This window comes from Myxine glutinosa, chromosome 4 (assembly GCF_964187855.1).
Source record: "Myxine glutinosa chromosome 4, kmMyxGlut1.1, whole genome shotgun sequence".
NCBI lineage: Eukaryota > Metazoa > Chordata > Myxini > Myxiniformes > Myxinidae > Myxine > Myxine glutinosa.
In genome coordinates, this window is record NC_136264.1 from 69988021 (window position 1) to 70015152 (window position 27132).

The following is a 27132-nucleotide window of genomic DNA, read 5'->3' on the forward strand; positions in this document are numbered from 1 at the left end:
ATCAGCCGTTGCTGTGTACAAAGCTTCCTTGGGTGATCTCAATGTACTCTTGTCAAAGCTCATCTGCTTGGGGAGCGTCCCGCGGCGGGTTATATAGGCCCCGCCCCTCAACCTTCGCGAACCTCCTTGATGTTTCTCTCCACACCCTCTCCAAGTCCAACCCCTTGTTCGTGGTTGGTTGAGTGGGGCTGACTCACTCCTCCCCTCTATGACGAGGTGGGGACCCGCCTTTCTTCCCCGATCCGAGCACATGTTCAATGGTGGTTTTGGAGGGGATGTAATTTGCAATCGAGGCTTGGCAATGACGAAAGTTTTGGGAGTGGGAATGGGGAATGAAAGGAATCTATCTATTTCACTTGGTGCAATGGAGTGTCATCTTAATGGAAGACAAGGCCTTACCCTAATACACATAATAAATATATAACTATCGAACAGGGGTATTCTATGATTGGCTGACGTGTATGCTTTATGGACTAATTATGGGACGCCCTTTGACCTTTACACTACGGAGGTATTTACAAGGAATCATTACATTTTACAGAGGGTGATATTTACAACAATTCACTATACAATACAACACAATAAAAAAAACACAATCCTCATATCCGCAACAATATTTTATACCCCTCCACTCACAAGGAAAGTGTGTGTGTGTATGTCTGAAAATCACCACTGGGACAATCTCCACCAAATTTTGCAAACAGGCTGGGGGTACCAAGGGTCAGGTAATGGGTACAATTTTACACACGCACACACACACACACACACACACACACACACACACACAAATAATTTGTATGTTGTGTTTGTACATCTGAAAATCAAGAAGCTCACCTCAAATAAGGCAAGGGGGCCATTTGGCTCATCGTTGCCGTGGTTCATCCTCGCATTAATTTTACTACAGCTTTAAACATCAATCCTCCCGATGATTTACTAAAGTCTACATAACCTGATCTTGTGTTTTCCATATGTTTGTTTGTTCCTCATACGTTTCCAAACCCGTGGGCCACTTCCTCCGAAATTTGCTGTTTTACATATTATTTCCATATGCAGAACGTCAACGTCACAATAAAAACGTTATATTATTGATCAAAAATGATGTAAAACATGAGATAGTGGCACTTTGGGGGATCAAACGTCGGCTGTCCTCATTGTGGGCGGAAGGGATGGAGCTCTCCAGTCCGTTCAAGGTCGATCGATGCTCTGTCCGGAATCGAACCAAGGTGGCTAGCTCAGGTTATTGCATGTATTTTCGATATTTATTCTCCTTCCTCAGAATTGAAATTAACATAGAAAGGTACTCGGTATCCGTGGGACTACATGAGTGCAACAGGTGGTCCCATGATCCTGCACAACCTTAAACTCGGATTATATAATAGTAACGATTGATGGTAAACCTCGAATGGATTAGTGGCACAAAACTCGTTCGGTTCATTTAAAGAAGAAGATCCACTTCAGAGTGCACGACAGGTGCTCAAATTCAGGAGCGTAAGATTTTACCCAACAAGCCAACACCAGGCTCGGTTCATTTAAAATTCAAAGCTGGGTTTATGAATCCTAATTTCAAGTGTAATAGGTTAGTTTTTCACATCGGATAAGGCTAAGGGGTCATCTGTTTATTAGGTACACAGAGGAGAATGATCGGAGGAGGGTTTGGGGGAGTGTGGCGACAAGGGTAATGGTTGTTATTGTTATCTCCATTTGCAGGTTTCAAAAGGTGTGTGGAAGTTCTCCCAGAACTCAATCTCCACCTCCTTTTTCGGTAAAGAATCGTCATTCATGAATGAAATTGTGAAACTCTATTCGTCCTTGGCTGCCAGCTTTGTTCATTTCAACTGGTTCATGAATCTTTCTCCTCTACTGTTAGTCCCCCATGCTTCATGCGCAGAATACGCTTTGCAGTGGAGGAATGATTTCCTTCTCCTCTCAGCTCCAGCTCATTTGATATTTTCCGATTCTTCTGCAACCTTGTAGTTGTTTGTAGAACAGGCGACACCTATTTAGCTTTGGTGTTGAGCTCCATCCTATCGTGAGGCAGGGATCCCCTTCCTCACTGGAGAAGGTGCAGTCATTTATCCTTTTCAGCTCACATTTTGGCTGCTCGATGTGGCCACGCAGACTTAGGCCTCAGCCTATGAGGGGTCTGTGTCCCTTTAGTCATTTTCTGTGACTGATTGTCATAAGTTGGCATATTTTTGTTGCAGCCAGCCATTTTTTTCTTTCCGCAAGAGCACGTATGGCCTCAGCTGCTCAACAGGGGATCACCAATGGCACTCAGAGGAGTCGTGCCAAGAAGGTATATGCCAGGGTTGTGCGTCTGCCTGCTCACTTTCTCCTCACTCATTTGCTTAATAGCTTGCATTTGCTCGGGATCGCTCACATGGGAGATATCCACAACCAACCCGAAGAGCTAACATTCATTTCATTTAGCAGCTCGGTAATCATTTTGGATGAGGGGATTAAGAGTCAGATGTGGAGAATACCTGCAAAAGGGGGGTGTAGTCCAAATTTGTCCATTTACGCACACTAGTGGGCCCGTTGGTCCGTTGTACCAAATTTTCATTGGTCTTCACTACCTTGTAGCATACCTGCCTCCAAGACTTGGGGACCTTGTGGGTCCTTTTGGTTCATCGGGGACTTTTGGGTCTTCAGGTTATTTAGGGTCTTCGGGGACCTTTGGGTCATCTGGGTCTTTTGGGTCCTCGGGGTGGACTTTTGGGCCTTCTCGGTCTTTTTGGTCCTTGTGGACTTTTGGGTAATTTGGGTCCCCAGGGACTTTTGGGTCCTCTGGGACTTTTGGGTCTATTTGTTCCTTGGGGACTTTGGGGTCTTTTGGGATCTCGGGGACTTTTGTCATCTGGGTCTTTAGGTTCTTAAAGATCTTAAAGGGTCTTCAAAGGTTGAAGGGGTCTCAGCAGTCTAAAGGGTTAAAAGGCACATTTCCATAGTAGGTAATGAATTAATAGACTACGTAATTAATAGACACAAAAAGTATGCCCCACACATACACACACAACTCATCCATTTATAGTAGATACTAAATAGTTACCCCGTAATAACAAACCAACTGTAACTTGGAAATGATCTTGAAGTATCACACGCCGAGCCTCAAGATCATTTGGCCAGGTGGAAGACCGGCGCGTGGTTGGGTTGAGAAGGATGTTCGTATCGGCCCATTGTGAGGTTGGAGCCATGGCCACATGCTTTGATGGCTCTTTCTTTAAGGTTAGCCTCACCCTCACTGTTTAGTTCAAGATCCGTTAAAATGAAACTGAGCACCAAGCACTCCAATCATTGAAACCGCGGGAACCCCAAAACAGTTCCATCACAGCCATCAAATCTCTCGGGTTTAAAAAAAAACTTTAATTCGTATTTTAATTTGAGTAATTTAAGTATAAATACAAAGAATATTTTCCCCAAGTCGTTTCTCCAAAAGTGTTAACTTACGCGCCGAGCCGAACTAACCCGGTCGTACCCGAAGAAGAAGAAGCCTACATTGGATGGATTGCGGAACTATCCTCCACATGAAGTGCCCTGTTTAAAGTCCCCCTTTTGCCCAAGAGTTCTCACCCATTTTCTTTATTAGCCTCTCTATTTCCTCTTGTCGATCTACTTGTGTACTTACGACAGTTCTATACTTTTGGGCTGTACCACGGGTCCACGACTACCGGTTTAAAGGGGCACATCAAAAACCGTTCTGTGCCCTCACCACGTGGGAAGCAGCCGGGAAACGGTGACGTATGACGCACGTGAAAATTGACCAATGAAGCTTCGCCGTATAACTGCAGTGCAATTGCGTCACTGCGTATGCACGGTCAGACCAATCAAATAACGGGACACACCCACATGACGTCACGGTTCCATATATTGGCACTGCCGGGGTCTGCACGGTCATTTCCGATTCCACGGCGGCTCGATATCGAAACGTCAAAGATCAGGAAAATCAGGAACATTTCTTGAAGCTAAAAGTGAAATCGTTAAAGATAATTCCCCATTAATTTTTTTCCCAGAGAGAGAGAGAGAGAATCATGTCGACTTTCATGGATTCGGTCACCAATTTCATGAAGGACTTCTTGACTGGTGGTGTGGCCGCGGCCATTTCCAAGACTGCAGTTGCGCCCATCGAGCGTGTGAAGTTGCTGTTGCAGGTATGGCGGAGCCCGTGAGGGCCTTGTTCTGTGGGCTTTTTGTTGAGCAGTTTTTGTCGTCGGCGATCGCCAACGTTACGCTTCGCGAGGCGCTCGCTGCGGCTGAAGGGAAGCGGGAGCGGAAGGAGCGCGAAATGGCGGCAGGGTGACCTTCCCGGCGTAGCGCCGAAAGCCGGTTTAAAACGCAGTGGGATGCTTTGAAAACGTTGGATTTGACGAGTTTTTACCGTTTTTTTTTTTCCCACCACAAGATATTTCAACCTTTACCCTGTGACGGTTTTTTCACGCGTTCTCGGCCTTTGCATCCGATGCCGGCTTTCCATTGATATTTTAATTTGGCGAAGCTTTAATTTTATTTTAATTTCAAATAAAAATAATTTATCGCTACTTGAACTTTGCTGCGTTCACGAAGTTCTTCATGTTTGTGCACATCTGTGATTGAAAGATGGAAATTGTTTTCACAGCGAACCGAGCACCGGCGTCGATTACTCCGACTACTCCCTTGTCCCGGGTTCATTTGAGGTAAAGGACGATGTCCTTTGGCGTTTGCTTTCCTGATTGGATCTTTCGGTTTCCTTGTGTATGTCGCGCTCTTTAATAATAAAAAAAAACATTAACTTGTTTTACTGAAGCGAACAGTGGGGTTACTCGGGTGACCTTGAATACCGATTTGAAACAATTTCAGATGGTAATGATTTCGAGGACACGTGGTATCCGAATGACGTCATGATCTTCTTTTAACTTCCAGGAAGCGAGATGTGAAATATTGTTCTCTCGGTGTGAGTTAATACGACCAGAAGTGATTTGAATGGGGAGGAGTTGAGTGAGAGTAGATTCGGAAACTTTTTCTATCTTTTCCCTCGAAAGGTCGTATCGACTTTGAGAATGATGACGTCACTACGTCAAAAGCGTCCTGTTGAGCCAGCAGTTGTACACTGGAATTTAATACGATAAACTGGTTTTGTGTTTTTGTGGGTGGGATTTGTTTATGATATAAATCCTTTTGTAGTTGTTTCTAATTTGTGCAAGTACTTTGTGTACTTTGCTGTCCTGTCGTGTGCCTGTCATGCCATTCCAATGCAATGTCTGGTTTTCAAATGCAGGTTTGTGGTTTAATACACATTATTGAGGGATTGAACCCGACAATGTATGAAGTAGGGTGGGATCGGGGGGGAGTGATTGAAGTGGTCTTTGGGTCTGGATAACGGTGATGTTATGTATATGGTCACATGGTGTTCATAGCCTGAGCCATTTATTAATGCACTTATTAGCCTGTGTGTGTGTGTGTGTGTGTGTGTGTGTGTGTGTGTGTGTGTGTGTGTGTGTGTGTGTGTGTGTCTGTCTGTCTGTCTCTGTGTGTGTGTGTCTGTGTGTGTGTGTGTGTGTCTCTGTGTGTGTGTGTGTGTGTGTGTGTGTGTGTGTGTGTGTGTGTGTGTGTGTGTGTGTGTGTGTGTGTCTCTGTGTCTGCTGGGCCGTGACTGTTTTACCACTTCAGCTATTGTCATTAAATTTTCACCAAAGGTTTAAAATATGAAGGCAAATTAATAAATTTTGTCAAAAGGTCATCGTCACATAAAATCATCGTTTCATCAAATTGACCTCAAATTCTAAGAATTTGCATATTGGGTCACTGAATTGGTTCTCCAATCAAAAGCTAAAAGCTGATTTTATTTTTTTAAATTCAATATATATATATATATATTTATTTTTTTTTTTACATATAAAGCTCAAAGGTCAAGGCTTCATATTATGCAGCAATTTTCATTTTGTATTTTTTTTTTAACTCCGTTATTTTGAGCATGCGGAAGAAGACATCTGAATACAGACGCGGGTGGGCTTTGCATTTTCAGATGATTTCTAGTTTACTTTTGTATTTTATCTGTGCAATAGTCCACGACTCCTGGATTTACATTTTTACATGTGTATATATATATATATATATATATATATATATATATATATATATATATATATATATATGTAAATCCAGGAGTCGTGGACTATTGCACAGATAAAATACAAATTTTTCAAAAATTCAAATAAAATAAAAATTCAGACGTGTTTGAAGTTTGGGTTGATGCCACGAGTATTGTGGCCATTGATGATGTATGATATTGCGATTGGGCATGTAGAGAGGATGGAGGTTGTGGTGAGCGGGTTTGTGAGGAGGTGGTTGGGAGTGCCACGCTGTTTGACGAACATTGCCTTTAATGGTCAGGGTGGAAAACTCCAGTTTCCCTTGACATCATTAACCGAGGATTTTAAGGTGGTGAGGGTGCGGGAGTTCATGATGTTGTGGGATTCAAGTGATGCAGTGGTAAAGAATGCTCTCCCAGAGAAGGGAAGTCGGAAGTGGGATGCAAGAGCAGAGGTGGATGAGATGGAGGAGCGGTTGCAACAGGAGGAGGTCATGGGGATGGTACAGCATGGGAAGCATGGCTTGGGGTGGATGGAGCATGAGCGATGGGGAAAGGCATGTGTGAAAAAGAGGATGAAGATGGTTGAGAGGGAGGTGAGAAGAAAGGAAGAGGAGGGGAGATATGTGAAAGCAGTCGGTCAGGCACAGCAAGGTGCTTGGACTAAGTGGGAAGGTGTGCGCGTGAGGATATTGAAGTGGCAAGAGATTTGGAGTATGGAGCCAATATTGTTGAATTTCCTGTTGCGGGCAACGTATGATGTGCTTCCGTCACCAGTAAACTTGAGATTGTGGGGGTTGTTGCAGGAGGAGAGATGTTATTTGTGTGGAGGTGTGGGAACGGTGCAGCATGCACTGAGTGCATGTTCAGTCGCATTGGCAGCAGGACAATACAGGTGGTGACATGATCAGGTGCAGATGGTGCAACAAGAGGTGCTGAGATAGAGAGAGAGAGAAGGAGAGAAGGAGACTGATGGGGGAGAGGTGTGGTTTGTCAAAGAGGGCCAAGTGGAAAGAGGAGGTGGAAAGCAAGAGGGCTGTCAGATGCTTGTGATTGGCAGGTGGTGGCAGACCTAAAGCCACAATTGGTATTTCCAGAGGAGATCTGTGTGACAAGGTTGCAGCCTGACATTGTCATTTGGTCAAGTGCAAGACAGGTCATCTTCGGGGAGTTGTCGGTACCTTGGGAAGAGAACATGGAGGTGCACGAGAGGAAGAGGAAAGTACAGTGAGCTGGAGGCAGTGTTGGGAGAAGGGTTGGCGAGTTTCGTGTCAGCCATTTGAGGTGGGGTGTAGAGGGTAAATTGGCAATTCCTTTTCTGCATTTCTTGCTAGGCTGGGAGTGTGTGGGGCAGAAAGAAGGAGGAAGTGTGACAAGGTGGCCCAGGTTTCCTTGAAAGGCTCATTTTGGATATGGAGGAAGTTTATGGAGGCACGTCGAACGGTGTAGGTTGGTTGTGTTTTTGTTTTGTTTTTTAACCATTATTATTTCTTATTTTGTGTATGAGTGAGTGGGTGAGGGTGTGTGTTTTTGCATGAATTAATTTTTGCATGAGTGCGTGTTTTGGTGTATGATGTAAGGGTAGGTTGTGTGTGTGTGTTTGTGTGTGTGTGAGTGATCTGGTGTGTGTGTGTGAGTGATCTGGTGTGTTTGTGTGTGAGATCTGGTGTGTTTTGTTGGTGAGTGGTGAAGGGTATAAAGGTGGGTGTTTGAGTGTTCCACCATGTTTGTTTGGGGCTGTGGATTCTGGATGTGGAGGTGTTATTGTTGTTCGCACTGGCTGGGGGTGGGGGTATGTACGCATCCAGGTGCAGTTGCTGCATGTGGATGTGTATGTGCCTCTGCTGGCCCACCTTAGCTGACCGTATCGAGGTTGAAGGGCCGAAACGGGATGATGCTGAGGACCTCGACTGAGGACGCGGTCAGTGCGGCACACTTGTGACCAGGTGTGTTTTGAACTTTTTATATATATATATATATATATAGTTACGGTTTTTAGAACCTTCACAATATATATATATATATATATGACTCGATGGTAAGATCTCCAACCTTTAATTGAACAAACAATGACAACGTTTCGATTAACAACATGTGACAAATGTTAATCATGTGACAGGTTGTTAATCGAAACGTTGTCATTGTTTGTTCAATTAAAGGTTGGAGATCTTACCATGGAGTCATTTTGAAGTTACTCCCAACTGCAAATCTTTGCATATATATATTAATTATTATTATTTATTTATTGTTTTTTTGCTTGGTGGCTTGGAGTGTACCATTCATTATCCCTTGTGAAATGTGGTTTGGCGTGTACCATTATTATGCGTGATTCCTCCCTGGGTGAAATACAAGTAATTTTTACCATTTTATGTTTTCATAAAACCTAGGTACGCTTGTCCAAAATGTAGATGTGATTTAAGATGTTTTTTTGTTGTTTTATACAGTCGAGGCTCGTGGAAGAGCTAGTATTAGTACATTGAAGAAATTAGGATGCAACAAGACCAGAGGAACAGTTGAGAGAGGGGGAGGAGAGGGCACCAACAGCAGAGTGGAAGGCCAATATTGAGGGAGACCTGGACAATGGGGTGGTGAGAGGCAGGAGAGTATGCATGGGATGGGCAAGATGGATAGAGCGGCAAACACTCAAAGGCAAACTGGAAATTTGGAAAGGGGGCGTGGGGGTATAAAAGATCATGGCTTCGGATTTGGGATGATCTGAGATGGTGATGATCAGCTGTCTTGGCAATCAAGAGTGAAGGATGAGATTGAAGAGTATGTGGGGTGAGCAGTGATCCTGGATTTGGGTAATTTAAACAGAAGGGGGATTATTGATGGTGGATCGTTTATGAAGACGGGCTAGGTGTGAGGCAGGAGCACCAGCCCAGAGGGGAGAGCAGTATTCCATTGAGCCGATGATGAAAGCCTTGTAAGTGGTGAGAAGCTCAGGTGTGCCAAGGAAGGATTTCGCACGATGGAGGATGCCCAGTCGTGGCTTGTTTTGGAGACAAACTTTTCAATGTAGTTTTCCCAAGAAAGATCATGGCTGATAGTGAGATCCAGGAGTTTGGATTGTTAAGAAGGTGGATAGGAGGGTTTGCCAGATGGTCCTTTTGATTGAGGTGGAGTGTGATTTGTCAAGATGGAAAGAACAATTCTAAGTGTTTGACCACCTTGTGATTCTGTTCAAGTCTAAAGAGGGAATAGGCTGGTGCCGCTTGGTGGATGTCACGGCAGAGGGTGGAGTCATCAGAAAATAGAGTATTTTCCATTGATGAAAATCAGGAATAGGATTGGGACCACAACACTCCTTGGGTTCATCACTGGGACATTTAGATTGCCGCAGATTTGAGAATGAACTACAGGCAGTCCCCGGGTTACGAACGAGTTCCGTTTTTAAGTCGGTCTGTAAGTCGAATTTGTATGCAAGTCGGAACAGTTACGTACGGTTCACATCTCGTGTCATTTAGTCAAATGTTTGTCTTAGTATATAGTATATATTTTACCTAAAACATCTATAGGTATAAAAAACATGAAAAACATTTCTTAAACTGTTTAGATAGAAAATAAAAGATAATGATTAAAGGTTAACACTCACTCTCGTTCCAATTGATGTCTTGCAAACCTTGAAACAATCATACCTTGATATATCTCTCCGAGATGATGGGCCTGGTGCTGGAGAGGATGGACCTGGTGCTGGTCAATTTTCTTAAAGTAAACATCAAGGGTGGCTTGAACAGAGCTTTTCTCATATTTCTCTTGTCTACTGCTCCCCTTATTATATACTATGTGTGTCTGATTTTTTTTTTTCTGTGTGATAAATGTTAGCTCTTGCATGAGCTTCGATTCTGGATACAACCAAAAAAATTTTTTTTTTTTTTTAAATAATAGGTCGGTTCGTAAGTATGGGCGTTCGTAAGTCGGGCGTTCGTAACCCGGGGACTGCCTGTATATATAAAGTATGTCTGCATGCATGAATGTGACTCCTTGCTGTGATGCACCAACCTCGTCATTACAATAGCATCTCCCATTCCTTAAACAATTGTTGAGGTTAATTGGCTTGTATTGTGCTAATATTTGGTGAAGGGAATTAAAGCAAATGTAAAAATGCCAACTATAATGCTTGTTTTTCTCTTGATGGTAGTTGAATGCAGGGGTGTTTGTTGCGATTTCTGAGGATGTAGCAGATCCCTTGCGGCTTGCAACCTTCCCAAAAGCACACGTCACTCGGTATCATAGAACAGCAAAATATTCCTTGCGTATGATACTGTCCTGTCACCAGCAATTAAGACCGCTAGATGATGGATAGCTGAAACGATTTTACTCCCTAAACCTAACAACTGAGGGTCTTGGTAGTGGCCGATACTACTACTACTGTCTGAGCTCTTGGCTCTCCCCTTTGCAGCAGAGACAGGCAGGTCACTGGAGATTCTTCGCACCACATAATGTCGTGAACTAGGGGCCATTAACCTTTAAGACTTTATCATATTTTATTGGAGGGTTCTGAGCAAATGAGAGGAAAGAACAGCAAGTGAGAATGTAAAGGTGTGGAGTGAAAATGAGTAAGAAAAGTGTGTGATGTTTGTTTGCAAGAGGGAGATTAAAGCTAGCCCGGTAGCTGCTGTAGTTTGAGATGAAAAGTAAGACCAGAAATCCTGGCATGGATAGTGCAAGATGGTTCTGGGCACCACTTTAAGGTTCCCAAGTCAGAACGGTAGTGCTACCCTCGGTTGCTGTCTTCAACCTACTACCTAATAAAAAAAGGCCGGTCCAACCGGAGACCATCTACTTACCAGATGGCCATTGGCTCCTGAAGGGAGCTCATCCGTCCTTTAACAGCTATTGTTTTTAGTCCTGCAGGGTGTCAGTCACCCTCTCCACCGGCAAGCCAGTGAGAGTAGTCAGTTTAGTCGCCGACTACCCGACCATGCGACAGGTAGCACTGGGTTACATGTTACCAGTAGTAGGAGTCAAGACTGACCTGCAGTAGGAGTCAAGACTGACCTGCAGTAGGAGTCAAGACTGACCTGCAGTAGGAGTCAAGACTGACCTGCAGTAGGAGTCAAGACTGACCTGCAGTAGGAGTCAAGACTGACCTGCAGTAGGAGTCAAGACTGACCTGCAGTAGGAGTCAAGACTGACCTGCAGTAGGAGTCAAGACTGACCTGCAGTAGGAGTCAAGAGACTGACCTGACATGATATTTTTGTCTTATTATTTGTGTTATTGGTTCATAAGGTATTGGCATGGGGAAGTGCTTTAAAAAAATTGCTGATCAGTGCCTTTGCTTCTTTCTGATTCCCACCCCTTTCTTTCAAAAAAAAATTTCCTACCACGACACGAGTCAAAACCCACAGCTGTTGGAAATTGCTGCCAACCCTCGTTAGGAGATTTTAAACTGCAGCAGTTCATCCTGGGTCATCGCTCAGCCCCCTTTCAGATTCGCTTTCAGATTGATGAACCAGCTGTTGGTGACCGATCGCATTGTAGTGTATCTATTTCGGAAACTAGAAATTATCTACTCTGCTTCCCGGTGTATGCCCTCAGAACTTGTCCCTAAATTGGTGACTGTCCAGGGTGGAAGATTTGACCATGTTCCACCATCACATTGATGGTCAGGACACTTTTCCCAATCTGCCGACCATTACAATATTAATAGTGATAGTGTAACTATCATCACGGTGTGTACTCCGATTTAGAATAGGTCCACCGTATCCCTGCACATCTTAAGAGGCGACCAAGGGTTGGCGTCAGGAAGGGCATCCGGCCATAAAAACATTGCCTCAAACAGGGAACCATGATTGTCATGGGCAAGGCTAACCCCCGCTCTAGCGGGGAAAATGGCCTTAAAACGATCATTCATTCATTCATTCATATTCAGTGTAACTTGATTAATCTTCCATTAGAATTGCTAATTAGTTTTAAAATACTTTAAAGTACAATGCGATCGTGGTGTTTGCTTCATGACAAGTGTATAAACTGTTATACAAGTAACAGCTTTGCGTTTCTGCTCTACATAATTATTTTCTTATCCAATATTCGGACGGACGTGGTAGTCACGACATTGAAGCACTGCCCACCTGACCTCCCCGACCCCACCCCTAACCCTCACAAAAAAGTCGGAGACATTGATTTTTGTGATCCCAGTCCATAAAGTATTTTGTTTCCCCCGATAATGTGTGATCCACTTGAAAGATTTCAACCAAACTTCACAAGAGTATGGACTGTGATGCAAAGATTAACTGATTCAAGTTTGAGTTGAACGCCGTCAAAGGAACTTTGAAAATCGCTTTGCAGGCCATTCATGTTAGAATCATGTGATGTCTTTAATTTTCTTTGTTCTCGCATGACGTTTAAATTTTTATGTGATCTTTAATCTAGTTAACTTTTTTTTATTTTTTTTTATTTTTTTATACTGAATCGAGGCTCGTGAAAGAGCTAACATTTACTTCACAAACAAATCAACCAGACAAACAAAATATATAAAAAGAGGGAGCGGAAGACAAGATGGGGAGAGAAAGGGGCAGCACACAAACACAACATTTGAGAGCAGGGAGATGTGTGGGAGGGAGAGGGCTTGGGGGGGAGGAGGTGTGGGAATGAGGGGGGGGGGGGGGGGGAGAAGTATAAAACAACAAGGACACCAAGGACTTCCAGGACAGAAGTTGGTATTTCAAAAAAGTGGAATTGGGGTGAAATTAGCGGGGGTAGAAAAGATCAAGGTTTTGGATGGGGGAAGATAAGAGATAGTGCTGAACAGCTGTTTTAAAGACCTGGAGGTGGAGTGGGATTGAAGAGAGAGAGGGAGTTTGTTCCAGAGGCGGGAGAAAAGAGGAATGAAGGAGTGAAGGTGAGCAGAGAGTCTTTATTTTCCCAATCATTGGGTTGATATTTATGACGAGCAGAAGTATATCCATCAATGCATTTGCTTCAAATTCTATTTTCTAGTTTGTACCTATATCTCTTTTGCAGCTTTTAATAAGACTTGGATAATGCACTTTATTGCTGGTGCTTCCGTGTTACTGTTCTTGAGTTAAGGGGGTAGTACTGGTGAACAGGTGATTTTTTGTTTTGTTTTTTAGCTGAACAGTTTCCTTCGTCTTATAAACAAGAATCATGCTATTAGCGGTCATAGAAGTACCCCTAAATATTGAAAAATTTCAATTCAATTCAATATAATATTTTGCATTTTGCATGCATGAAATTTGTTATAACTTTAATTTGCATCATTCTTTTGGGCTGAAATTTGGACAGGATATTCAGAATATCACTTCCTTTAAAATGATGAAGGCTTTTGTTTATAGGAGTAGCCATTGTGGATTTATTGAAGGACAACCAAGTTTTATCTGGTAATTGGCATAATTAGCTAATTAGTGAACATTTGACATGATTTCACAAAATCCTCATCAGGTAGTAGAGTAACATGTATAATACATGTACCAAGTTTTGTGTGAAAAGAATGATAGGTGACATAGAACATAGAAGATAGAAGTAGAAATGTGTTCTTTGTTTTTCCTTGTTTTTTATTGACGGTCTAATTTATGCAAATTATATGCATGTAATATGACAAAGAAGCGTTGAAACTGGTCTGAGTTAAAGCCAAGATTATATCTTTCAAGAAAAACTGAAAATTAGATATTAACTTGACTTTGTTTTTGTGTAAAGGCCTCTCAAAGGTACCTATGTAGTTTTCTCAATTTTTCACCAGTACTACACCCTTAACCAAACAAAAACACTTGCATTCCCTTCTCTCAGGTACAACATGTAAGCAAACAGATCACTGCTGAACAGCAGTACAAGGGCATCATCGACTGCGTTGTCCGCATTCCAAAGGAACAAGGCTTCCTCAGCTTCTGGCGTGGAAATTTGGTGAACGTCATCCGTTACTTTCCAACACAGGCTCTCAACTTTGCTTTCAAAGACAAGTACAAGCAGATCTTCTTGGGTGGTGTTGACAAGCACAAGCAGTTTTGGCGCTACTTTGGTGGTAACCTTGCATCGGGTGGTGCTGCAGGTGCTACGTCATTGTGTGTTGTTTATCCCTTGGACTTTGCCCGGACGCGGCTTGCTGCTGACGTGGGCAAAAGTTTAGCTGAGCGAGAGTTCAAGGGCCTTGGCGACTGCGTTACGAAGATCTTCAAGGCTGATGGATTCCGTGGTCTCTACCAGGGTTTCGGTGTTTCTGTGCAGGGCATCATCATTTATCGTGCCGCCTACTTTGGCATCTATGACACCGCCAAAGGTATGCTTTTGCTGTTATTTGTTCATTATGGTTTTTCTATGCAAGGATGTTGAAATTTAATAAAATTTCTTTTTCTAATTTTTAATTTTATTTTTTGCCTTTTAATGTAATTATGCTGGATTTAAGGGAGCACATACATGGTTCAACAGCATGGGATGGGATGGTGCATTTTTGTTCACCTGGAACATAGTTCCAGAGAGCTTATGCAATGGCACGTCATCTGTCCATAAACACTTACAACTTCTTCTCTGAAACCACTGATGGGATTGTGACAAAACTTGGCACAAATTATATTTGGTCTGTTATGACTGAAGTTTATTCATGGCATTGAATGTGTTGGCCCCTATGGGGGGGGGGGGGGCTATGGTAGGGTTGCACCCCCAAAATAGGTATTTTTTTGTTTAAAGTCTCGTGATTACGTTAGTATGATTGTACATGGCGCCCTGTCTTTAGCAACCATTGAAGTTGGTTAAAAATACTGTGATACTGTTTAAAATACCTTTCGTCAGTGTAGTAAACTCTTTTATTGTACCAGGTGAGCGAGCGCCCAGTGGTATTGCCCCTATTTTCTATTTTTATGACTCTACCAACTAAGTTGCCGGACACCTTGTGTTTTCAGATTTGTCCATGTATGTCTGTCCATGATAGGTTTTCTCTACCGCAACAACTTTAACGACTGAAAGAATCAAAGTCAAACTTGGTACAAGTATGTATAATGATGCAAAGATTAATCGATTCGATGATGGTCAAAGGTTAGAGGTCCCGTTAGGTATAAATTCTGTTATCGAGTTAAGTTGTGAACCAGTGATGGGATTTTGACCAAACTTGGTGAAAGTGTATACGATTCAAAGCTGGACTGATTAGATTTTGATGTCGGAGGTCATTACCAGCCATGTATAAACTATGTCCCACCAGCTGTTCACATTATAGTTGTGAAAGCATCTACTGCCACCATACATGTGCAACCACACAATCCTAACTGCCTTGTACAGATAAAACATGCCCAGGTATTATAGGTTGGCTTCGTGTGACATTGAGAAATTTGCTGTATTGGTTTTCAGACCTTGAAATCTAAATCCACTTATCTATATCTTACAGTAAGCATCTAACCTTGCTTGATTTTTGCAGTGTAGCCCTAGCCCTAGCCCATTGCCGTCTAGAACAGCATTTGTCTGTCCGTATGTCCCCACGAACATACACGAATCATAGCTGAGGATCTGGTCACAGGATGGGGATGCGTTTTGTAACCATTAGCGTTGCATATTTTACGAAAAGGAAATATAATAACCTGTGAAACATTTTGAGGTTCCAGCAGGTGTCGTAAGGTAGGTAGGTGGTTTCAGAAATTCCTCGGTATAATTGTGATCTTGACATGAAATTGACATGGACCTTGCTCCCGAATCTGGAAGTGAACATATGACAGTTCGCTGGTTTGATATCTCAATACAAAAGTGATTTAACATTATATTTTGATATATTAATACCACAGTATTAATTTGTGATTGGAGTGATGGATGATGCTGTTTGAAATGAAAATATGGAGCGCGTGTGCTGTCAATGCCTGACGTTCGACTGAAGGTGGCACAAGCATGTGGAATTTATTGGTTCGTTTGCCATTCGCCTTTTTTTTTTTTTTTTTTTTTTTCTAATCCGTCATTCACGATCTGGCTGTCCATGCCTGACGTTAAAAAACAAACAAAAAAAAAAACTAGCATTCTTTGCTAACTCGTGTCCCCACCCAGGTGATACTTTCCTCTTGAACGAAAGTATCAAACAAGCCCGGCTACGCCGCTGTTAGACTATCGGTCTTGCTGATCTCTGTTACATGACTTGTTCATGCTGACACTGACAGATTGTTTTATTTGGGCCACACCTTTATTACATTAATCACAGAAAAGGTTGTCCATTATAAGATCATATTACCATAACAGAATGTCACGTGGTACAACTAATAATTCTACTTGATGTCATCGATCATTTTGGCACATAATTAGCATGTTCTGCTTGGGTGGGAAGAGAACTCAAAACGAATAAATAAATACTTCAAATGGTAATTGATCTGCCATGAGAGAAGGGGAATCTAGACGTGAATCTCTCTTTCTCATGGTGGATCAATTACCATTTAAGTTATTTTTACTTATTTATCCTTATTCTACTTAGCCAATTCTAACAGCAACAATTATTCTAAACTCGCCACACACAGAAAAGAGTAGTTGGCTGTCCCTCCCGTGCGACAAACTTTTATTTTACCATATTTTCCTCCTTTCTCGATCACGAGGATAAAGATGCATCCTCTCTCTTCCGTCTGATCGATTGGAACTGCCCCAGGCTGAACAGCACAGCATCTTTTACACCGCAAAACCAACTTCAAAATGAAAAATGATGAGATGTAAATATGAGTGTTCACACAGACGCACATAATTTAGCACTTCGCTTGGTGATTGTGGATAGCAAGGCAATGCTTTGCAGTCGTGTGATCATGTATCCTCAAATCAGTCGTTTTCACCGAGTTCGTCAAACTAGTGCTAGTATTGCGGTTCTGACCTGGGTAACATCAACATTCAACACGTATGCAAAATTTGGTTGAGATCTGGACAGCCATGTTTTGTTTTGTTTTTCTTGTTTTACAGATTTACATACACGTGAGAGAGAATCGTTTTATTTTAATATAGTAGGATTAATTTTTAGCAGTACTAGATGTTTCAAGAAGACGTGCTCGGCGTGCAATTATTTAGCATATTGTCTTGCCATGTATAATGAAGTGGCTGAAGAGTGAAGCTACTGAAGCCCTCTCACCCCCTCCCCACTCCCACCCTCTGAAAGATGGCTCTGGTTTGATGACTGGCCCTCTAGTTGATGACTGGCCCTCCTCAATGTTAACTCAAAATGAAATCGAAATTTCAATTCTTAAACTGTTGAACTTTCACCGTTTGCTTGAAATTTTGCCCAACTTGTAATAAATGGGTGGGTGGGTATCTTATGTGTGGGCTTGCAAGCATAAAATGGTCAGGGACCTGGTACTTCCTTTTGGCTTAACCTTTTGTGGACCTGGTGCCAAACAAATTGGGAGAACCATTGCAAAACGGAGGTCGACACAGAGGTAGTCTTTAACACAGCACATGGCTGCATACAAGTTTTATTTGCACTATCTACAAATTTAAGTTGCAGGTGGAGGTGGCTGCCATTTTTCGGGTGACACCGTCACAATTTTGGTCTTCGAGGCCGGCCGATAGGCACAGTGTGACCGGAAGGGACGAGGTTCTCCTGACCACGTGGCCCTTGACTTGGTTTGTCCGCACAATGTGGGCGCTTTCAGGATGAACTTTAGCCGGGGAGCGTTTGGGCGCCCCGGTGTGATACTGCCGCCCACGCGCATAACAACTTGTGAGTGCATGTGGGTCCCGGCGGTCCCACTGGCCTAGCGCTACCATGTTTAGACAGCGAACTCCGTCCCCGGGCACCGGCACCTACTCCCGGAAGTTTGAGAGATCAGCAGTGCCGGGCACGGTAGGACACCCGCGGAGCCCCGGCGGACCGGGGACGCGCGAGCCTACGCGTTAGCGTGCTACGGCGGAATCAACGGCTTCGGCCACGGCCGGGCCGATACTCGGCCTGGTCGCCCGGAAATGAACTGGTTCGACGCCCACGCTAGAGGTCGCGGGCGACTGAGATGTATTAACAAATAATTAATTAATTTGAGACGTCCGATTTCTAGTGTTTGGAAATTTGGAAGAGCTTGACCCTAGCCTTTCCCTTGCGAGGGCAAGGAGGAACTTAACACTTGACACTTAAGCTTAGTTTGAAGTACACCCTGCCAGCGCTCCCGGTGGGACGGCAGGGCAACCAGAAGGGATGAGGTTCTCCTGACCACGTGGCCCTCGATCTGGGAAGCGAGAGGCGTTCCATTAGTGGACGCGCCCCTCACGCCCGACTTTTGGGCGGCCCCGGCAGGCCGTTTGTTTTGACGTTCCGTGACAGGCCCCGCACCCCCACCTCCGGGCCGACCGGGCGACCGGAATGAATCCCGGTGTCCCGATCCGAACCTTCAGAGCGGGCCGGCTGGGGAGTGCCAAGCACCCCGTACCTGCACTTTCCGTCCCTGCGGTCCCAAATACCGGAACCACCCGAATACCACTATTTGACAAAATGAGGTGCGGCCTACAGCCTTAGAAAACCAGCCCTATATAAGTCAATACCTCCAACGACACAGGCGCGCATTCGTGCCGCGTGACGTGGTGACGTCATCGCGCTTTCACCTTAAAAGACTTATTCGATATAAGTTAATATCTTGATATAAGCCTTAGAAAACCAACCCTATAGAAGTCAAATGGTCCAATAAAGGGTGATGGGAGGGTGATGGCAGGGTAATGGCGGAGGGTGCAATAATCCGGTGCAATAATCGAAAACCGATTCAAAATGGCCCCTCGCTACGATTTTCCACGATCACATTTTATTTTCACCACTTCAAATCGACCGAATTTCACCAAATAAGATACCACATTCGATGCACTGATGTCATTTTTACGGCAAAAGTGAAAACAGATTTTAATTTGGAAATAAAACGAAAGCGTGCACAATGGACCCATTCGTGCCGCGTGACGTGGTGACGTCATCGCGCTTTCATCTTAAAAGACATTTGATATAAGTTAATATTTTGATATAAGCCTTAGAAAACCAACCCTATAGAAGTCAGTACCTCCAACGACACAGGCGCGCATTCGTGCCGCGTGACGTGGTGACGTCATCACACTTTCACCTCAAAAGACCCATTTGATATAAGTTAATATTTTGATATAAGCCTTAGAAAACCAACCCTATATAAGTCAATACCTCCAACGATAGTATCTGGTAGCCTGAGGGCAAAAGGACATATACACAAGTGTACATAAAATAACAAATGAAACGAAGAGCAATCAGAGATTGCAGACCCTTGCCAGGACATGTTTTTAGTGGTTTTAAAATATTTTGTGTTAAAACAAATATGGCCGTCTAACCACATGACTGATGACGCCATAACATTTTTTTAAATTCTACAGGAGGAGGTGCACCTCTGGTGAAAATTTCCTGTCAATCTGACCAACGGTTGCAGAGAAAATCGTATTTATTCTGTGCGGACAAACAAACGAACTCAAATGCAATACTAGTCAGGTTCACTATGTTAACAAATATAATTTCGTTCAAAATTTTGGTAGATTAGCAAAACTATACATTTTTGGAATATTCAGAGCATGAGAAATCCAAAAATTAATGTTTACATTTGCGTAGACACCTTTGCGAAAATGACACTCAGGACAGTGATGAAGATAGTCAGGTTCACTATGTTAACAAATATTATTTCTTTCAAAATTTTGGGATTAGCAAACCTGTACATTTTTGGAATCTTCAGAGTATGGAGAATCTGAAAATCAATGTTGGCATTTGCACAGACACCTGCATGGCCGCCATTTTGGATTTTGAAAATGGTCGCTATAAAATACATATTTTGCGTGATCTCGGCTTCTAGTCAACCTAGAGACTTAATTAAATATGCTAATCCTATGTTTTCTGGGTCAAGGAATCCAATAAAGGCCTCAAAATAGTGCTCAGGATTATAGAAAAGCAACAAACAAAGGTAATTGAAAACCATTGTCTTTATATTTGTGATATAACTGTATTACATAATACATGAGTCCTTATGCCGAGATGCAAGTCCTTTGAAGTTATAGGTTGTTATAGGAAGTTATAGGTAGTATCAGATTGAACTATAAGTCCTATACACAGGATCTACGAGGTCTATACCGTTCAGGAATATGCTTTTACAGATCTTCATCACTGTCCTGAGTGTCATTTTCGCAAAGGTGTCTACACAAATGTAAACATTAATTTTTGGATTCCTCATGCTCTGAATATTCCAAAAATGTATAGTTTTGCTAATCTGCCAAAATTTTGAACGAAAAAACATAGTGAACCTGACTATACCCTCTCCTCTGGCGAGGGTAAAAATATAAATAAAATCGTGGATGAAAACAGCTTACCATGTGCTGATCCCATTAAGTTATATACATATTCTAGCATTAAATGATGTACATATTTATTGTAATGTATTGAGTGGTATACACTTTAAAAAAAAAAAAAGTTTGCAAAACTAACTCTGCTGAAGCTCTCTCGTGGGTTTCTGTGCGTTGAGCTGTCAGGCTCTCTGGGTGCTCTTTCTTGTGTTCCTCGCTGTCCTGTGGTGGTTCTTGTCTGGACAGACACGTGAAATGAGGGCAGGTTGTGCGAGATTGTAGCACTCCACTCAATCCATGCCATATGCATGAGTACTGCACGTGGATCAGATGTCTTTGCTTCATCTCACATCAGTCTCGTCCTCCCTGGTTGGATGTGATAAGGCCATAATCATTTAAGTCTGTGGTTCCTGAAGTCATATTGTCTGAACTGGCTATCCCAAAAGATGTGGACGGATTCAGACAAGACTTGGACAGGTTGTGTGTGACAAGGAATCATTGATTTGCTTTTGGTGAAGATCTGGATCTGATACTTTTTTTTTGGCCCCCGTCGCACAGTGGAGCGAAAGGGGGACTATGGTTTTCCCCTCAGTCCGTGCGGGCGGGCGTGCGTGCATAAGCGAAGGACCGCATTCGAATTTGGTGTGGGTGCAACCCACGTCAAAATCTAAGATGGCCGCCACCATGTATGTCTGATGCCATGTATGTCTGAACCTTGTCAGCTGAATATCTTGAAAAACAAGCGTTATGCCTCGGTCCCCCGTCGGTGAAGTGATGCGAGTTGACAAAGTGGAAGACGCAAGGTGGCCATCTTGGATTTTGACGTGGCGACCCAATTTTCAATAGCGTTCTTCCTTATGCCGAGATACACCCACACCAGATTAGAAGTTGGTACTTCGCTTATTTTAGTGTAGCAGCATAGCAAACCTGTTGTGCATTTTGTGATACAAGCACCAAATTTGGTACACTAGTAGACTATCATATTATGAAAAGATCTGGATATTGGGCCATCTCAGATTCAGAGATTTGATTTTTGCAAGATTTCGATTCGATTGGGATCGAAGAGAACACCTTCTTCGTCTTCTGTACAGTGAAGTTGCCAGCCCTGAATTCTCTGGCTACATCTGGGTGCTTCATTGGGAGTGCAACCGTGTCCCTCAGGTGAACAGGGACCCACCTGGCATAGTGTGTGTGGTCTAAGGCATGGAACCATGGGACCAGTTCCGTCAGGGCATCAAGGTACGTCGTGAATGAAGCCTGCCGCAGAGAACGCACGTAGACCAGTACCAACATCTCTAGTTCCAGCACAGTTGCCCAGTACTGAAAGTTGGGAATGTCTTCTCCTCTCTGGTGACACCAGTCTTCGAACTCAGGCAGGTCTTCTGCATCATCAGCATATGTCATACAGTGGCGTTCATACGCACGGTGTTGCAGGATGTGCAGTGCCGCTGCAGTGATTTGATGAGCTCTTCTTGTGCGGGTGACGTGGGCAGCTCGTAGGAAGGAGTCGGCCGTCCCTGGCGATGCAATCTCAGCTTGCAAAATCTGCAAATCTTGCAAAAATCAAATCTCTGAATCTGAGATGGCCCAATATCCAGATCTTTTCATAATATGATAGTCTACTAGTGTGCCAAATTTGGTGCTTGTATCACAAAATGCACAATTCTTTTGAATATTTGGGCTAAGCCGCCCCACTATTTGTCAAGATATTCCGCTCAAGGTTCAGACGTACATGTCGGTGGCCATCTTGGATTTTGATGTGGCGACCCAATTTTCAATAGCGTTCTTCCTTATGCCGAGACACACACACACACACCTTATTAGAAGTTGGTACTTCGCTTATTTTTCAAGATATTTCGCTCACAAGGTTCAGACATATATATGGTGGCGGCCATCTTGGATTTTGCCGTGGCGACCCAATACTTGTCAATAGCGTTCTTCCTTATGCCGAGATACAACCACCCACCAAATTAGAAGTTGGTACTTCGCTTATTTTTCAAGATATTCATCTCTTGGTTCAGACATACATGGTGGTGGCCATCTTGTATTTTGACGTGGGTTGTACCCACACCAAATTTGAATGCAGTCCTTCGCTTACGCACGCACGCACAGACAGACGGACGGACGGACACACGGACGGAGGGGAAAACCATAGTCCCCCTTTCGCTCTGCGGTGCGACGGGGGACAATAAGTGAAGTACCAACTTCTAATTTGGTGGGTGGGTGTATCTCGGCATAAGGAAGAACGCTATTGAAAATTGGGTCGCCACGTCAAAATATAAGATGGCCGCCACCATATATATATATATATATATATATATGTCTGAACCTTGAGCGAAATATCTTGAAAAATAAGCTACGTACCAACTTCTAATCTGGTGTGTGGGTGTTTCTAGGCACAAGCAAGAACGCTGTTTAAAATTGGGTCGCCACGTCAAAATCCAAGATGGCCGCCGCCATGTATGTCTGAACCTTCTTTTTTTTTTGTATACTGAATCGAGGCTTGTGAAAGAGCTAACATTTACTTCACAAACAAATCGACCAGACAAACAAAATACACAAAAAGAGGGAGCGGAAGACAAGATAGGGAGAAAAGGGGAAGCACACAAACACAACATCCGAGAGCAGGGAGATGTGTGGAAGGGAGAGGGCCCGGGGGGAGGAGGCATGGGAAAGGGGGGGGGGGGAGGGAGAAGTATAAAGCCCAAGGATTTCCAGGACAGAAGTTGGTATTTCAAAAAGTGGAATTGGGGTGAAATTAGCGGGGGTAGAAAGGATCAAGGTTTTGGATGGGGGAAGATAAGAGATGGTGGTGAACAGCTGTTTTAAAGACTTGGAGGGTGGAGTGGGATTGAAGAGAGTGAGGGAGTTTGTTCCAGAGGTGGGAGAAAAGAGGAATGAAGGAGTGAAGGTGAGCAGAGAGTCTTGGTTTTGGCAGTTTAACCAAAAGAGGGTTGCAGGCCGATCTTGTGCGACCTGTAGGAATATTTGCGGGACAGAGCCCAGAGAGAGCTGGGGGGGGCAAGGCCAGAGAGGAGTCGGTAGAAGACGGAAAGACCACCAACCTGCCAGCGGTGAGTGAGTGAGAGGCCCTTGGAGTTAGCTTCATCGCGGGAGATTCCAATGATTCTGAATGCTTTGGTTTCAACAGCGCGAAGGCGAGCTAGGTGTGAGGCAGGAGGACCAGCCCAGAGGGGAGAGCAGTATTCCATTGAGCTGCGGATGAAAGCCTTGTATGTGGATAGGAGCTCAGGTGTGCCAAGGAAGGACTTCGCACGACGGAGGATGGCCAGTCGGCGACTGGCTTTGGAGGCCAGATTTGAAATGTGGTTTTTCCAGGAAAGATCATGGCAGATAGTGAGACCCAAAAGCTTGAGTGACAGAACTTCTTGGAGAGGATTATTCAGAAAGTGGATGGGAGGGTTGTCCAGTCGGTCTTTTCAGAGAGACATCGTAAGAGTGTGAGATTTGTCAGGATTGAAAGACATGTTCCACTTGTTTGCCCAGTCTGTGATTTTGTCAAGGTCTGCAGAGAGTGAGGAGGCTGCAGACTGCCGATCTGAGGGATGAAGAATGGAGCGACAGAGAGTAGAGTCGTCAGCAAAGAGATAGAGAGGATTTTCAAGAGAGTCGGAGAGATCATTGATGAAGACCAGAAAAAGCACAGGGCCCAGAACACTGCCTTGGGGAACTCCAGCCTGAACAGGAAGAGGAGATGAGAGAAACCCATTCAGGGCCACACGTTGACTACGACTGGAGAGGAGGTCCGCCAGCCATGCGTGGAGATTTCCATGGATACCAAAAGAGGAGAGTTTGGTGAGCAGAGCGGGGTGCCAGACCGTATCGAAGGCACGTGATATGTCGAGGGAGACTGCTCTAATTTCTTGTTTGGCATTGAGGACCTCCATCCATTGTTGAGAAAGCAGAAGCAGCATGTCCAGAGTGGTGTCCAGGTCTGAAACCAATTTGATGATCAGAGATCAAGCCATTGGAGAAGAGGAAAGATTTCATATCTTATCATATCATATCTTATCTTATCATATCATATCATATATCATATCTTTCATATCATATCTTGAAAAATAAGCGAAGTACCAACTTCTAATCTGGTGTTTGGGTGTATCTAGGCACAAGGAAGAACGCTATTGAAAATTGGGTCGCCACGTCAAAATCCAAGATGGCCGTCTCCATGTATGTCTGAACCTTGAGCGAAATATCATATCGTAGCATGTTTTCTGCGTCTTCCACTTTGTCGACTCTCGTCACTTCCCCGACGGGGGGCCGAGGTGTAACGCTTGTTATTATTTTTATTCTTCACCATTGAAGAAAAAAAAAAGAAAACCACCTTTAGAGGCCATTTTTCCCTGCAGAGCAGGGGTTGGCCTTTTTCGGGCACCGTGGTCCCCTTTTTTTTGAAGCAATGTTTTATGGCCGGATGCCCTTCCTGCCGCCAACCGTTTAGTTGCCTCTTGCGACACACAGGGAATTACCAGTGAACTGGTACTCAATTTGCCGACCTCGGAAGGATGACAGGCTGGGTCAACCTCCCTGGCGTTAATTCAGCGATCAACCGGGATTCGAACCCAGGATCCTAGGATCCCAAGCAGGAACCCTAACCGCTAAGCCAACACCAGGCGACCGCTAAGCCAATTGAGAATAAATGAATGAATGATCGTTTTAAGGCCATTTTCCCGCTAGAGCGGGGGTTAGCCTTGCGGGCCCCATGACAATCCTGGTTCCCTGTTTTGAGGCAATGTTTTAATGGCCGGACCAAAATGAGATGATGCGGTATAGGTATAGCACAATATCTCCAGATGTTATAATAAAATGAGATGGATGCGTTGGGTAGGTGATTAGAACAAGCAGATTAGATTTTGGTTCAAGTCTGGATCCAGATCCGGCCTATCAGGAGGATACAATACGTAAATTGTGCAGCCTGATGGAGGGAGGTATGTGCTCTACCGAGTGCCGTTCTAGTTTGTTTTTTCTTTCTGATTTTTTTTTTATTTTTTTTTTTCTTCCTTGACCAGGGACCATAACCCCCCATGTCATTATAAAGGTGTTTGTCTGTTTTTCAAACCTTGCTTGACCTTTTATAAAAATTAAAACGAGAAACCAGAATTGGGTATGAATGTGTCATTGGATATGCCTCCTCCCATGTTGATTGTCAAACCATTATGTTTGATCCCATTAATAGGCACATGAGAGAGAAAACATCAGATGCTTTCAACTCGAGTTATGATCTGCAAAATGACGAAGCCACATTACATCTGACCTGTTGAGCCCAAAATTGAATCGGGTAATATTTGTATTAATCTGTCAACTTTGGTTGAAAGGCAAGCTCTTGTAAGCTATTGTGGTAAAATATTAAAAATTAGGTTTTTCATTTGAACGTAACATGACAATTAACTGTTGACCTTTTGAATCCAAAATCGAATCGGTTCATCTTTGCATTATAGTACAGACTTGTACCCAGTTTGGGCAAAATCCCATCAGCGCTTCAAGTTATCGCGGTAACGAAAATCTGTTACTGATGCACAGATGGACAAGCCAAAAAAAGAATGCCTTTGTCTGCGGAGGCAAAAAAAATAATTATTCAATCGGTTTGTGCTGTTGTACTGATTATGTGGGTATTGTCATTTGAGTGGTCCAGATTCATTTGATTGTTGGGGATGGCTTGGTAATTTTGAAAGGACATTTTGCAAAATGCAGATTTTCACTGCAGGTCACATGCAGTCTGGAAGTTGATCCCTGACAGCCAAATTGCCACTGAAATGAACCACTTTTGATATCCTTTGTTGCAGGCATGTTGCCTGATCCGAAAAACACCCACATCGTTGTGAGCTGGCTTATTGCTCAGACGGTCACGGCCGTTTCTGGCTTTGTCTCCTACCCATTTGACACCGTCCGACGGCGCATGATGATGCAGTCTGGTCGTAAAGGAGGTGAGCTTGAAATTTGTCTTTAAGACTGGTATGCATGCATGCTTCGTCCCCCTCTCCCCCCCGCCCCCCTTCTTTGTTAAAACGTTTTTTAATGCCTCTTAATCCCCACAAATGTTTGGCAGGTGACATCATGTACTCGGGGACCATGGACTGTTGGCGCAAGATCGCGAGGCAAGAAGGAGGCCGTGCCTTTTTCAAGGGTGCCTGGTCTAATGTTTTACGTGGAATGGGTGGTGCTTTTGTGCTTGTCCTCTATGATGAAATCAAGAAATACACTGACGTTTAGTGGGGTTGGCAGTGAGTATCGGGAACTCTTTCAAAATGGCCACTGAGAGAGGAGGGAAGGGGACCACCGCAGACACAGAATAAAGTGTAAATTTTCTGCAGAAGAAATGTGTGCTGGCAATGTTGTGACTACTCTTGGCTGGTGAGTTAACAATTACATCCAGCTTTGCTTGTGCTAGATATATCTTGTCATTCCACATTTTTGTGTTTTTTTTTTTTTGTTTTTTTTTGTTTGTTTAATGGTATTTAGGTAATATTTTCTTACCATGGCCTGAACCCCACTCTAAATACAAAGATTCTGGAGGCCGAGGTTTTTGGCCAAGTTAAATTGGTCGACATTCCCTAAACAAACATGGTGGCAAAAATGCGTAGGTGTTTTTTGTTTGAAGTTGAACGTAAAAATTATCACTTCTGTCAGTACTGTAATGGGAAAAGTTTGCTGTTGGTTTGCTATTTTGGAGAGGGAATAAAAAAAAAATTTAAGTTTGGGGTTCACATCTCAAATCCCTCTGGATTACTGTAACTTTGTCCACTTTGCTTTATTTATCGATGTCACTGTTTTGTTTTGACTCCATTTCCAACTCCATGGTCCAATAAAACCTTTCCTTACATTA

The 27132-nt window shown here is 43.6% G+C and overlaps 1 protein-coding gene across 1 annotated transcript; it reads left to right on the top strand.

The window, feature by feature from the left end:
- The first annotated feature begins 3501 nt into the window (after positions 1-3501).
- LOC137424746 (ADP/ATP translocase 1) lies at positions 3502-27132 on the top strand. The gene is made up of 4 exons (XM_068112512.2): positions 3502-4148; positions 13815-14301; positions 26093-26233; positions 26356-27132. Exons 1-4 carry the CDS (start codon positions 4029-4031, stop codon positions 26517-26519), a joined length of 912 nt encoding a protein of 303 aa, XP_067968613.1. The 5' UTR covers positions 3502-4028; the 3' UTR covers positions 26520-27132.

Bases quoted from the DNA above. Each gene is read 5' to 3' on its own strand.
- LOC137424746 (XM_068112512.2), top strand. From the start codon at position 4,029: ATGTCGACTTTCATGGATTCGGTCACCAATTTCATGAAGGACTTCTTG. The intron at 4,149-13,814 runs GTATGGCGGAGC...CCCTTCTCTCAG, and splicing joins GTGTGAAGTTGCTGTTGCAG to GTACAACATGTAAGCAAACA. The intron at 14,302-26,092 runs GTATGCTTTTGC...CCTTTGTTGCAG, and splicing joins CATCTATGACACCGCCAAAG to GCATGTTGCCTGATCCGAAA.